Source organism: Aptenodytes patagonicus, chromosome 1 (genome assembly GCF_965638725.1).
Source record: "Aptenodytes patagonicus chromosome 1, bAptPat1.pri.cur, whole genome shotgun sequence".
Lineage (NCBI taxonomy): Eukaryota > Metazoa > Chordata > Aves > Sphenisciformes > Spheniscidae > Aptenodytes > Aptenodytes patagonicus.
In genome coordinates this window covers 98,528,063-98,541,153 of record NC_134949.1, presented here as the reverse complement: position 1 = coordinate 98,541,153, position 13,091 = coordinate 98,528,063, and the positions used below count along the sequence as shown (strand labels likewise).

The window sequence follows — 13,091 nt, the reverse complement described above, 5'->3', positions numbered from 1 at the left end:
AGAAGAAAGGCCAGGCTGACTGCAGTGTGAAAACACTTCTCACCCAAAACAATGTTGCTTAACCAAGACAATGACTTCTGCAGAGAAGAGCTAGCAGGCTGGGTTCAGCTGACTTTTTTTCTTGTAGGGCCCCTGAGCTTCTAAAAAGCCTTTCAATGTTTGATGTGCAGCCTGAACATACAGGACTGGGTTGGCCGATGGGGGCCACGAGATCAACAGTAAACTGAGGTTGTGAATGGTTTCATCAGCCGCTGCTTTGTGGAGTTTCTTAGGCAGTCAGCAATCTGTCAAATGCCATTTGCAGAGGCTGTGATGGTTTCAAACTGCCCCAGCATTTCCTCACTGGCTTTCCACTGCAGGAAAGGATGGGGTTTCATCTCCAATAAAGCTGCAGCATCAAAGAACAACACTGGATAATTAAGAGCCAAAGAGGAGGAGTTGTCATTGGTTTCCTCCCACCACAGGTCTAGCATGCAGGATCTGACCATGCTGAACTGATCCAACAGCCCCAAGTAACTTGCACATTCTCCACCTTCTCTGTGTGGACGGCCTACTCAGTAACTGAGAGGACCAACCCAAACTAATGTGGCTTTCCATCACCCAGAGTTGTTCTGCCCCATGCCATTCTGCAGATGCTTTGCCTCCTACACAGCAAAGCACAAGAGTAAAAATAACCAGCTAGCTTCCTTCAGCCATGTTCAGCATAAAAACTTCAGCTGAAGTTATATGAAATTCTCTCCACAGTCTTAGGCCACTGAAAAATGCAAATCAGCACGCAATAGCTATTTAAATCTGCTATTATCTGACAAATGGCATCTCATAATTAGAAACCCTCAATCATTAGGATCTCAAGGAGCATATGAACCTGTTTATATACAAAAATTGATAGGTAAGCTTACCAAGGAGGATCGTTTCACTGACTACTGAAATAGATTACATTGTCATTTAGGTGAAGACTTAACACTACTAAGCAAGCGGTGTAAAACAGACATTCATAGAAAGCTGTGGAAGAGGAAACACAGGCCAAATTAAACAGTCTGCAATTCACATGCTTTCTGAACAAGCTGGCAGCCACATACTATTCACTTAGACAACAAGGGGAAAAGAAAACCATACCTGTGTACATTTTCCATGGCTGCTACTTCTGCCAGAGCAGCTAAGCTAAAAAATGCAGACACCGCTGGCATATCTGATGTAATACTATGATTTTCTTCTGTCTCTGCATTTCTGGAGCATTCGCTGTTGCAATCTGTTTCTGCGCTTGATGTTTTTTGAAGAGTACTTTGTGGCAGCTCTTTCGGCTTCTCCTCTGCAACAGAGGAAAGTTAAGCTTGCAAATCTAGCCCTTAAATTCACAGCAGCCCATCAATATACTGACTAGTCTGGTGTTAACAGAATCTTTACCTTTAGGACTTTGATTTTGCAAGTGTAATCCAATTCATGCTGCAACCTCTTCTGACCCAAGCTATTAGCAGAAGCACAGTACTAAGGTTTATGAAGCAGTTTACTGATTTTGCATTCAACTGAGTTTGATCTTTTAGGTCGGGCAAGAGAGCTTTTGTGTACGTTTTAGATACAGAAGTCCTGAAAGATTATCTTAACTGCAGAGGACTCCTGCAAGGGCTGTGGCATTAACTGTCATATTATGGAATTCATTTTTACATCCTGTAACTAGATGCAGTGTCTTTGCTAGACTGGAAACAAATTATGAAAGGTAACCATTTTCCATTTCTCTCTATATCAGTTCTCAGTTCTTACAGAGAAATATCCAGGGAGAGAAGACTGATTTGGGCATCCAAACAAAAGCAGTTGGCCATTACTGACTCACTGATTTCCCAGTTGATTGAAACCTGTATTTTAAAGAATGACTTTTCTAAGCAGGTATGAAACGAAGCTAACTGAAAAATACTTCCCGGATAGGCTGCTTGTACTCCCAAACGTTCTCCAACCATTCAGTTTTAACAAAATTTAAACTCCAATTTCCTTACCCAGTGTCCCTCCTGCTGGTGACACTCGACCATCTGCTGTTCGGACAAGATGTGTGATCTTAGTTTTCCTTGCTTTCCTCTTCTGGCTGCCAACTAAAGGCTCATGCATCATTGCTGGCTCTGGAGTGTTTAGGGCAGATATAGAAATTTTATTCTTCCAGGCAGACTCACTGGAATTTCTGTCTTCTGAGAGTATGGCTGAAAGAGCAGAAAAACGCAGTTTTACATGTAGAGTAATTCAGCTACTAGCTATGCTCATTTACCATTTTGCATCTATTTGCATAAAGCCTTCCCTCACAGGTACTCAGAGCATAACCCATGGCAAGATATGATCTGAATGCTGCAGATATTTGCAGAGGAATAGTAGCATCAGCTCTTAAAGATATGCTGAAAGGTTCAAGTTTCTAGTATTTGCAAAGAAAACTGTGAGACGGGCAGTAGCACTTCAGTGGGAGCAGGGTATCAAACAGTCTGTATAAAAATCTGTATAAAACACTTTGCAACAGAAGATGCCAGCAAGTAGCTAAGAGACAAAATGTATTTAAGGAACAATAATCGTCCTCACGTAAGCTTATCTTAGCTCACAGATGAACTTAAAAGCAGAATTCAGGAATTCCTGACTAACCCCCAGTCTTCCCTCTATAGTCATTCTACATTGGATCCTCTAAGCAGAGGGAAATACTGCCTTTTACAAAACAACAAACCTTAAAAAACACCCAAAAGGCAGCAAATACAAAAGCAGAGCTGGATCACAGTTGAAGACAAGAATGCTAAAAAAAGAAAGCAAGCATGGGATACCATGACGGAAATACTGCCTACATAAAGTCAGAGAGTGAGAAAGGAACAGTTTGAATCTTTCTGAACAGTACCATCGTTGGCGTTTTGAAGTAGCCTTCTGCCCTGAACTGGAACATGATCACAAATTTTCACCTGACTAAACAGTCACTTTAATCTTGTTTATGAAGAAATTGGTCAGACAGCAATCACAAAATGTATTTAAGCTTCCGAAGTCTGAGATCAGTGCGTAGTTGTCAATCGTTTGTAATTTCCATTGATTTAATAAGCCATACTGCTGTTACCATATGGTATCACTAGTCCATAAAGTCAATCTGTGACATCTTTTTTCCTCCTGTGATAAAAGTATGAGGCCTACCCCACCTGTGATCACCATAATCTAGGGTTAGAAAGAGACTACAGGTAGCAAAGGGAATGCCCAAGTCATTTCTTACAGATGCCTAACTAACCTGTTTTGAAATTGGGAGTATTCATGCCATCTGCACCAAGTCCTTGGGGTATTTTTTCCCAGTGCACTGCCATCCTGAATGATTATGTATTTTTTCCTAATGCCTGCACCTCATCTTCCCTGCTGCATTTTCAACTCGTTATTTTCTTTACTACCCGTCACGTTATACCCCATTCTCTTTGCAACAGTCCTTTATATATTTTACAGCTGTTACTGTGTCTACAGTTAGCTTTCTCTTCCCCACAATTTCCTTCAATCTTTCTTCCCGTTTTAAAGATACGTTTAAGACCCATTTGTTCACTTTCTGGGTGGTAGGACCAGCAAAAATTACTGGCACAAAACTCAAGCCATAGTGCAAATAACTGGTCTTTCAGAAGGGCTCAGCACTGAACAAGACCAACCTCTTACACTGAGACTGGTTGTGTCATGCAGGAGCACCCAACCCCACAAACCATGCACAACAGCCAAGCAGTCTACATGGACTTTGCCCTCTTTCATTTTAGTCTGCATTTACTGTTTATTTATTGTTTTGTAAATTTAATGAGCTTCCTATTCAAAGAGATGGCTAATATAACCTCTATCTTTTGCTAGCTTCTTTAACTGTTAACTGTGCAAGGATGTGGACTGGGTGAAGAGAACAGCTGTAACACATTTTATCTTGTTAGCTGTTGCCCTTTGCTCTTTTATTTTAAGTGGGAAGGGACCTTTTAATGTTTTATGGCATAAGAATACAATCAGATCTAGTACATATGTGTAAAACCATTTGGAAATGTTCCAAACCTTAATTCATTTATGTTCTTAATTCACCTTCATACCTTCTCTTGTAAAACATTTTTGAATTTGTGCATGCTCTTTATTCTGGAAAAAAGCACACAGCTTCAATTAGCTTTTCTCAGTGTTTAGCTATATCTGCTAACCTTTCCAGAGCAGAGCTATGCTGTAAAACTTACTTTTTGTAAAGAGAACAAGAGAAATCACAAGAAAAGATCTGCCCCGTAACAGTCCAATTAAGTAGAAGCACCAATGACTGCAAATGTGACTTCCAAGTAACTCAACTGGGCTAATGTTCAGATGTTCAGATAAGCTTACTGCGCTGACTGAGACCAAAATCTTAATTGGAATGTATAATTAAATGGGCAGCTTTCTCTCTAGATTTCTTATTTGGGAATTTACAAGCATTGATTATGTATTAATGTAATGGTTTGGTTGTAGTCCAATGCTATTTATTAATTCTGATTTGGGGATTTGCTCTAATTAGATAGTACTTTGACAGTGCTGTTTAATTCTAGTTTGATTGAGTTTATAATGGCTTTAATCTTACTAATACAAGTAAATTTTTTTTTTTTAAACATTTAATAAAAAATATTAAGACATGACTTCAAACAATAAACAACATACCATAGAAAGAAACCTGATCTGGTATGTTTTTAGTTAGATGCGTTGTATATTACAAGCCATGTCAGGTCACTAGAAATTAACTTGATTGGTCAATACAGTAGACAGTTCCCTTTTACATGTGTCTTCTTTCTCATACTATGTGTGTCAAAAAGCTCAAGAAATTTAAAGATAAGAAAAAAACCTTGATAGGTAAAATAAAAAGAGGCGATAGAGATTAAAGACATAGTATGCAATGTTGGCGTGTTTGACTAAGAAATAGCAGAAGGTGGCTGACAAACTCAGGATGCAGCAAGTATATTCCCTCTCCATGTTTTAAGGTTTTTCAATCCTTGAAATGAGACTTGAGAGTCCTCTACTTTTTTTTCTCCTCTAAAGTAAGCTCTTTATCACTTCATTGTAACACTGCTGCCATACAGTTTTGAAGAAGGAAGGATTAAAGGTGAACAATGAACAAGTATTTTTTTGTTCATGGGGTTGGAGGGTGGGTGTTGAAGGGAAGAGCTTTTTTCTTCTCTAGCAGTCTTAGTGGACATTGGGATAAGAAATCACTTCATTGACTTCTTTACAGATTATTATTCAAGCAGACATAAAACCTAACTTGCAGGAAATCACGCAAAGGCTTCACTCACAAGACCCTTTGCACTGAACTCCAGAGGAGAAAGGAGCCCATGCTTCAACAACCATATTGCTAAGCTAAGTGCTAGTAGGGGTCCTCCTGCACCTCCTTCAAGAGGAACAGCACCCCATTGCTTCAACTGACAAAGGTATATCCATACAGATGCTCCAAACCAGGACTTGGTTTTGCTGTGCAGAAAGGACAGGGCTAAACAAGTTTAGTTCCCTGTATTTTTCTTTAGTAATTTCTTTAATCCATTTCACATCCCTTCTGTTTCCATACAGTCCTGTGTTCAAGAGCTGTCCCATGTAGAGTTCAGCTAATTTTAAGAAGAATGCTGTCTAGAAATGAAATAAGGTTCTGCAGTTACTGTGCAGTCCTGCAAACAGGTATTTACATGGTTAGTTTTCCGCATGACAGCAGCACATGCAGAACTACAGGGCTATTTTTGCAAGCAGAGTTGAGCACATGATATGAAGATGTGGGCCTTTTGGCACGCTTACACCACAGTGACAAAAATGACTTTGAGAAAAACATCAAGAGCTCTATGCCAGATGGTTTCCTGAGCTAGATTTGTTAAAAGTTAACATGGACTGTTTACCCTATTCTGCAGGCATGCAGAGTACATATAGTCTTATTTCCCCCCATATTTATGAACAAGAAAAATGGTCAATTGGACTGACTCAGCACACCACAGAAGAGGACAAGCTTTTCAGACTGAACCCCAGCAAGACACAGACAGATTTAGAAGAATTTCTTCAGCGATGCCTATCTGTTACGAGAGGGAGCTGCAGAAGTTTAACCACATTTAGTGGAGAATGAGCACTCTGTAGGTCTAAGCATGCTGGTATCAAGAAGGAAAGGTGGGCTGTAATGCTTTAGTGGTCTTTATGAAGTTAAAAGGGGGAAGCCTAGCAAGGCAGAGCAAAGCTTCAAGTCACCAGTGCCTAGGGAACCACTTCACCAATGAAGTGATGCCAAGCACACTCTGACCTATGCCCTGGTGGGAATTCCAGCTCTTCTGACAACAGGATGCTGCTGCAATACCGCTCGTGGGGTCAAGCGGCACACAGAGCTGCAGCAAGGCCTGGGGACTAACAAGCAGAGAGACACCAGCTGACAAAGCAGCAGATGGTCAAGCCAGGTGTATGGAACAGCTGCCTGGATAGAAAGCTCTGCTGCATGAGCCTATGCTGACCCAGCCCTCTTCCAGCCTGGATGGATGCCAAAGGCACAGTGGCACAGAGCTGCTGGCTCCCTCTGGGCTGCAGGCCCCACACAACAGGGCTTTCTCAGCAGAAAAAGAAAAAAAAAGGTCATTCTGCTAATTTTCTGCACTTTCTGTTCTTTCTCAAACATATTGCTAAGGCTGTACAGACTGATGTGCGTGTGGGAGAGCTGATGGAGGATCAGTAGCAGGTAGTTAGCTCTACCAGCCACAGGAGAGGAGGCTGCTTCACACATCAGCTAGTGTTGAGATTGATGTATATGTTCATCTCCTCTTCTCCCCTTCTGGTGCAAAGGCCAACATTGCATCTGGTTGTTACACAAACCATGCAAGAGCCCTCAGCACAGCTCACTAAATGTACCTGCAAGGAGTCAATGGTTGTGACTTACCCCTTGTTATTTAAAGTATTGCTTCCCACCAGAAAGCCTTGACAGTGTGGCAGAAAGTAAATCTCTTAGCTGAGTGGTGTTCAACCCCCCCAAACAGGGATGGGTCCAGCTGTGCTTCTGTCAACCTTCCTAAGGAAGTGACATATCTCTTAACATATTCAGTTGCATTACTGTGTGCTCTCTGCTAGGAGGAGCAGGGGTTGTGGCATGTCCACTGGTATTTTACTGGGCTGTATCTATCTCTGTAAACACCTGCAACCTCATAATATGGTGATTTGCACTGGTGATGCTGTGTACGATGTGGTCACATGGAGTCAAAATTCACTCAGATACTCAAACCAGAGACAGACCCAAACACCACGATCCAACCACATCACAATTTGCCTTTACTGCACTTACTTTTCTTCATTCAGAACACAGATGCACACAGGCGCACACACTTTTCAAGACAACAAAACATGAATCCAGCGTGACCTCTGCTGACAGCAACTCTTCCAAGTGTCTCCTCTCCAGTTATAAGAATATTCAAGCTCCTTCCTCCAGCAAAACTAACTCCATAAAAGCCAAACCCACACATTATAGACTTGTGACTCACCACAAGCATAGACCAACCACAAAAAGGAGTTGAAATTTTCATTTAGTGTTTGATTCACTAAGTCCTTGTATATTTGACTTGAAATGAAAATGCTGGGATTTCCAGCTTTAAAGCTGCAGAATATGGGACAGTGAAGTCAAAGGGTTTAGGGCCCTGCTGCTAGGAACTCATGAAAGGATGAAGTTATGTAGGTAGCATGTGATGTTGAGGCTGTACGCTGCCTGTCAAGCCAATACCCACACTGCACTTTGCTGATCAATGCTTTGCTATCAGTGTCACTACATGGTACACTTAAGAGTAGGCAAGACTCCAAATTTTTTCCCCTTTGTAACTCAGAGAAAATGCAGTTCCCCACCAATATCTATATATATCTCCACTGTCTTTTCTTTGATGATTTCTATGTGGGCTGTGCAAGACTGGTAAGTTCCTTGTGTCTTTGCTTCAGTCTTGGGAGGAACTTAGCAAACTGGCCCTACTCCAGCAAATGCACAGACACATCTTTAATGTTTAGACACGATGACATTATTCACATGCTTAACTTCCAAGGACATGCCTCTGTGTTGTGCTGGAACGAGGCCAGGGTACTCAACACTTGCCTGGCTTGAATCTTTTGATATAAAGTGAAGTGTGCACTATGATCAAACAGGCTGATTTCTTTTAATCAAATGGAGTTTTGACATTTTGTTTAGCCACATTTTATATCTGCAGATTTTAAGATTTTTTTTTTTTTTAGCTCTATTATGTATTAAATGCTTTCTGTTTCTTTTCCCACAGGAGAATTTAAACACCCATTTTTCTTACTAATTTGTCTAGATGGTCTATTAATAATTCAGGGACAAAAATTTGAATGGCACCAAATAAAAGCTATGTTAATGTATAATGCCTTTTTCACACTGGCATGGAAGCATGATAGTTAATTCCCATGAGCAACTCCCACAACATGTTTGTTGTACAAATACAACATAACAGAGCAAGTAATTTCAAAATATTTGCACTGTTGAATGCAGCAGAGCTGGCAGAGCCTATGTGGGAAAATACTGCACGTGCACCACAGAGGACACAAAATGTAACATCAGGAAAGGAGACAAAATTACATAGCCAAGCCTTAGGGAAAGATATTAAGCATAAAGGTAGCTGCGGGAACTGGAGATGGGGATAGTCATTTTATTATCTTAAAAAGAGACAGATATGGATGGGAAAAAACATGGAAGAAATTCATGGAGCTACCTAAGTAAGCAGAACCAGAGAGGCTCTTCTACACCACAGGGACGATGTGGGAGAAAACTCCACTGTGGAAGGGCTAAGGAACAGCCTGGGTGTGATTTGGATACTGTGGGCAACATAACTACAAAAGAAAAAAAGAAAGGGCCCAGGGAAGCAGGCTAAGCTACAATTCTGTACATACTGTACACTTGAAAAATGCCCCTCAGAGTTGTGAGTGTGTAGGTATGCAGGACCACAATACTTTAACAAGAAAAAGACTTTGTAGAGCTACCAGCAGGACAGTGGGCAGAGCAAGTCCAGGACGTAACTTAAAAAACTGTCAAAGTTATCTTCAATCTGAGGCAAACAGAAAGCTGTTTAAGATTTCTACAGAGGAAGGGTTGGTTTAGGTTAGTATTTCTGAGAGCTGGTGCAGAAACAAGCTCTTACATCCTGATCAGCTGCGATCTGCAAAGTTCTAGACAGTGGGAAATTACAGGGAGAGGAGATAGGGACATGGATAAATGCTCTGGTAAAGAGATAAATAATATGGTCTCCGATATAGAAGGGATGGAGATAAGAGCAACCAAAGGACTAAAGAGCTACGAACTGTGGAAGATAAAGAGTTCAGGGGCAACTGCAGAACTGCCCTTGCTTTGTCAGCTCTGCTGCATGGCATCTGGAGCAGGGAAACTGTAATTAAGGGAGATGTCAATTAAAAACAAAACAGCATCATACTGGAATAAGGTACTATGATCAACCGGAGCCAGAAGCTAATGGAATCAAAGCAGACAGGGAAATAAGGGACCAAAGCAATCAAAGACTAGAGAGCTGAGTAGCCTCTGTCTAGAAGCATTTCCCCGAGACTGAATCGAGAGAGAAGGCGGCCCAAAACCTTAACTAAGTAATGCACCAGTACCTGTGTCCGGAACATTAAGCTTCTCCTTTCTGTGCTTACATTTGCTGACAATTTTGTGGAATAAGTTCTTTTTCTGAGACTGGAATGAACCTACAGACAACATTAATAATACATACTTTTAATTAGCAGTTTTAAAAAGAGTACAACAGTCACAGTATGTACTATACAACCTCCCCTTCCACTAATACAAGATGCCATTTCATGGGAAAGCACAGGAAAACCTGACCTTCTGCCAGAATGGACTCTGGAGACTTTCAGCAGGCTGTACTTCAACCCATCAGCTCCCAATGCTTAAGTGCATACAAAGCATTTTGGAGAATGATGACCTTAGGAAAGCTTAGCCATACAACAAAACAAGGGTTTTGCTTTCTTTTTTGTTTAAAGATATGCTCTCTTTTGGATGTGTACTGGGTTTGGCCGGAATGGAGTAAGCTTTCCTCATAGCAGCCTGAATGGTGCTGTGTTTTAGACCAGTGACCAAAACAGTGTTGGTAACACACCAATGTTTTATAGTTACTGTTGAATAATGTTTACAGAGCATCAAGATCTCTCTTTCTCCCTCTGCCACCCCAGCGAGCAGGCTGAGGGTGCGCAAGAGGTTGGGAGGGGACACAGTTGGAACAGCTGACCTACACTGACCAAGAGGTTTTTCATACCATATAACGTCACGCTCAGCAATAAAACTGGGGGGAGAATTTTTTCAAAAGTAGTCATTGCTCAGGGACTGGCTGGGCATCAGTTTGTTGGTGGTGAGTGCTGGCTTTTGCATCACTTGTTTCTCCCCCGCCTTTCACTTATTAAACTGTCTTTATCTTGACCCATGATGTTTTTTCCTTGCTTTTGCCCTTCCAATTCTCTCCCCCATCCCACTGAGGGAGGGTGAGCAAACAACAGGGTGGGGACTTACCTACCAGCCAGGGCCAACCCACCACAGGACGCAATAGTTACCTTTGCCTTTTTGGTGACCAGAAGTGAGTTTATACTAAGTGCAGAAGTAAAAGCTCTCAGGAGAGGAAGGTGAGTTTATGCCCAGCTCATGGTATCATTTCTACTTTGATAGCAGAGTCTTTGCTAGTAGTAGTAGTAGTCAGAAGACATCTTACATGACATCAGACCACAAAGTATGCCACTAGCAGAGGTCATCAAGAAGCCATCCTTTGTCTCATTAATAGAGTAAACAGTGATACAGCAGCAACATAAGACATAACAGACCAAAGATATAACAGATGCATAATCTCTACACTGCAAAGCCATTTTTATGGAGTTACTTTTCAGAAACTGCACTTTAAAATCTTATTTCCAATGATACAGCAGGCAAGCAAGTCTTCAGGCTAGCTAAGAACAGACCTGCCCAAACAGCAGTGAGACGCACTGCAGGTGACAAGACGGCTTATAGCCTAACAAGAGGGTATCCTTCCTACCTGCAGGTGACTTGGAACAGGATTCTACCCACCACAAATACCAACCTCCTCTACTCCTCCTCATCCTTAAGAGGAACCAGACACACACCTTGGCTACTGAGACACAACTGCAACCATGTAGTAACAGCGATCAAGGTTAAGTCTATATCATGCATCTGCAATTTGCCATCACTGACTCTATATGCAGGGAAAGGAGAAGTGTGTAGCACACAGGAGGATGATCTAGTCTTATGAGGGAAAAACAATTCATAGACACTAGGCTGTTTGAATAATATTGAAAGTTACTGACAGAAAGCTAAAATCCAGCTAGAAACAGGCATAGAAAGCCTAAGATTTTGAACATGTTGGCTTTGTGGCTCACTGCTGCTTGTTTTTTTTTTTTACTACCGAAGAAATGAAATCTTTGGGAAAAGTTTAATAATCTCCCAAAAATCTAGGAGTCAAACAACAAACCAAATAAAGTCCAAGTGAGACACCATCTTAGGCAACATCAGCTTGAATCTGAATAGCTTCACTAGAACTTGTATAAAAAAAATCATAAAGTTCAATAGAAGAAGCCATATTCACTAAACTGATTCAAGTGTCATTCTGCAAATTTTACAATAGCTTCCTCAGTATCACAGAGTTGGATAAGCAGTCTAGTGTCAGTGCAATAAAAATGCAAAGCAAGGAATGAAAAAGCTCAGGCAGGTTGAGGAAAAGCCTAAGTGAAAAAACTGAGCTTTTCTGAAGACTAAGGTCAAACACTTCATCCACATCAACAGAGGCAAGTCTTCCCACAACAATTCCACAAGACAACAGAGGCAGAGGTATGTAACTAGATGATTCTTATGACATTTTAATTGTTTTTTTAAATTAGCAAATTAGTGATTTTTGCAGGTGTTTGGAATAAGCAACACGTTACATAGTATCACAGAAGTCTCCATTTCTACAGATCAACCTGCACCCTACAGACCATTTCAATCAGTATTGTAAACTGTCAGCCAGCACCAGCAATTCTAAGCAGAATAACTGAGATGAAAAATTCACAAAAATATGACAAGCATTGCATGAAGAAGGAAACCCATGTCTTTCTTTTCTACCATCCAATGCACCTTTGTCATAAGCTTGTATCTGCGACATGTAGGGTACTCCAAGGCACATGCCACTTGCATGTAAAATTTTGTTCCCAAATGGAAAATCCAAGGACATTGACTTCATTGGGGTCAAAAAGAGAAGCTGCCTTTTTATAAGGAAACTTCCAATTTCCTACCCTTTTAGCTGTTACTCCTGTGAGTAACTGCCCATTGACACTTGAATACCCTTTGGCCATGAGTGCAGTGAAAGAGAAGATGGACTAATAGCTAAATAGGTCAACATGTCATACTCGGACCTGAGAATATAACTTCTGACTCCCTGCGAAACTTCATCCACACTCCCTGCCTGAACTACTTAGAGTGAACTACAGGATACACTCACTGTCCTCTGTGAAAAGCCAAGTTACAATCACTCTTACACTTACACATATAAATTGTTTAGTGATTACCAAATAGACTATTTGGTGGTTCTTTGAAAATGGCCACATCCCATCCTGCCTTTAGATTAAGGCCTACGCCAATGAACTGCCAAATACAGGATCTTTGCATGGCATATTCAGGTATGAAAACCAGAGCTTTTCTTTTAATAGAAATTAACTGAACTAAACCAATATGGAGAAGGCAAAATATAGTCTGGACCGGAGAGGACATCTGCATGTAGGAAAGGCTGAACAAGGAAGCATTCCTGAGATCATGTGCTGGTTTTGGCTGGGATAGTGTTAATATCCCTTCTCAGGCTCTCACTAGCAGGTGCCCCAGGGGCACAGTTTAGGCACACTCACCCATGCAGGAGTTTACAGGAGGGCTGGCTGGGCTACACCTGTTTCATGGGGACAGCAGGCAAGTACTCCCAGACTTCAGACAAATGCCATTTGTCAACATTCAATCCAGAGAAAAATTCATGACTGAAAAAACTAACCTAAAAGGCTCACTGTTAGGCAGTGGACCCTGGATGTGATTTCCTATAGAAAGCTGAAAAAAACTTTTAGTGTTAGTTTACTTGCTATTGTTATAC

The 13,091-nt window shown here is 41.2% G+C and overlaps 1 protein-coding gene across 8 annotated transcripts in view; it reads right to left on the bottom strand.

The window, feature by feature from the left end:
* Positions 1-13,091, bottom strand: part of BBX (BBX high mobility group box domain containing) — a 147,947-nt gene that overhangs the window by 5,750 nt on the left and 129,106 nt on the right. For 6 of the 8 annotated variants that reach the window (XM_076350413.1, XM_076350349.1, XM_076350358.1 and 3 more), the window contains 3 exons: positions 9,580-9,669; positions 1,989-2,186; positions 1,117-1,309 (listed from right to left, as the gene is read on the bottom strand). In XM_076350413.1, coding sequence (XP_076206528.1) covers positions 1,117-1,309; positions 1,989-2,186; positions 9,580-9,669 — 481 coding nt within the window. The remainder of the gene's footprint in view (positions 1-1,116; positions 1,310-1,988; positions 2,187-9,579; positions 9,670-13,091) is intronic. The other 2 variants (XM_076350394.1, XM_076350404.1) reach the window with 2 other exon arrangements.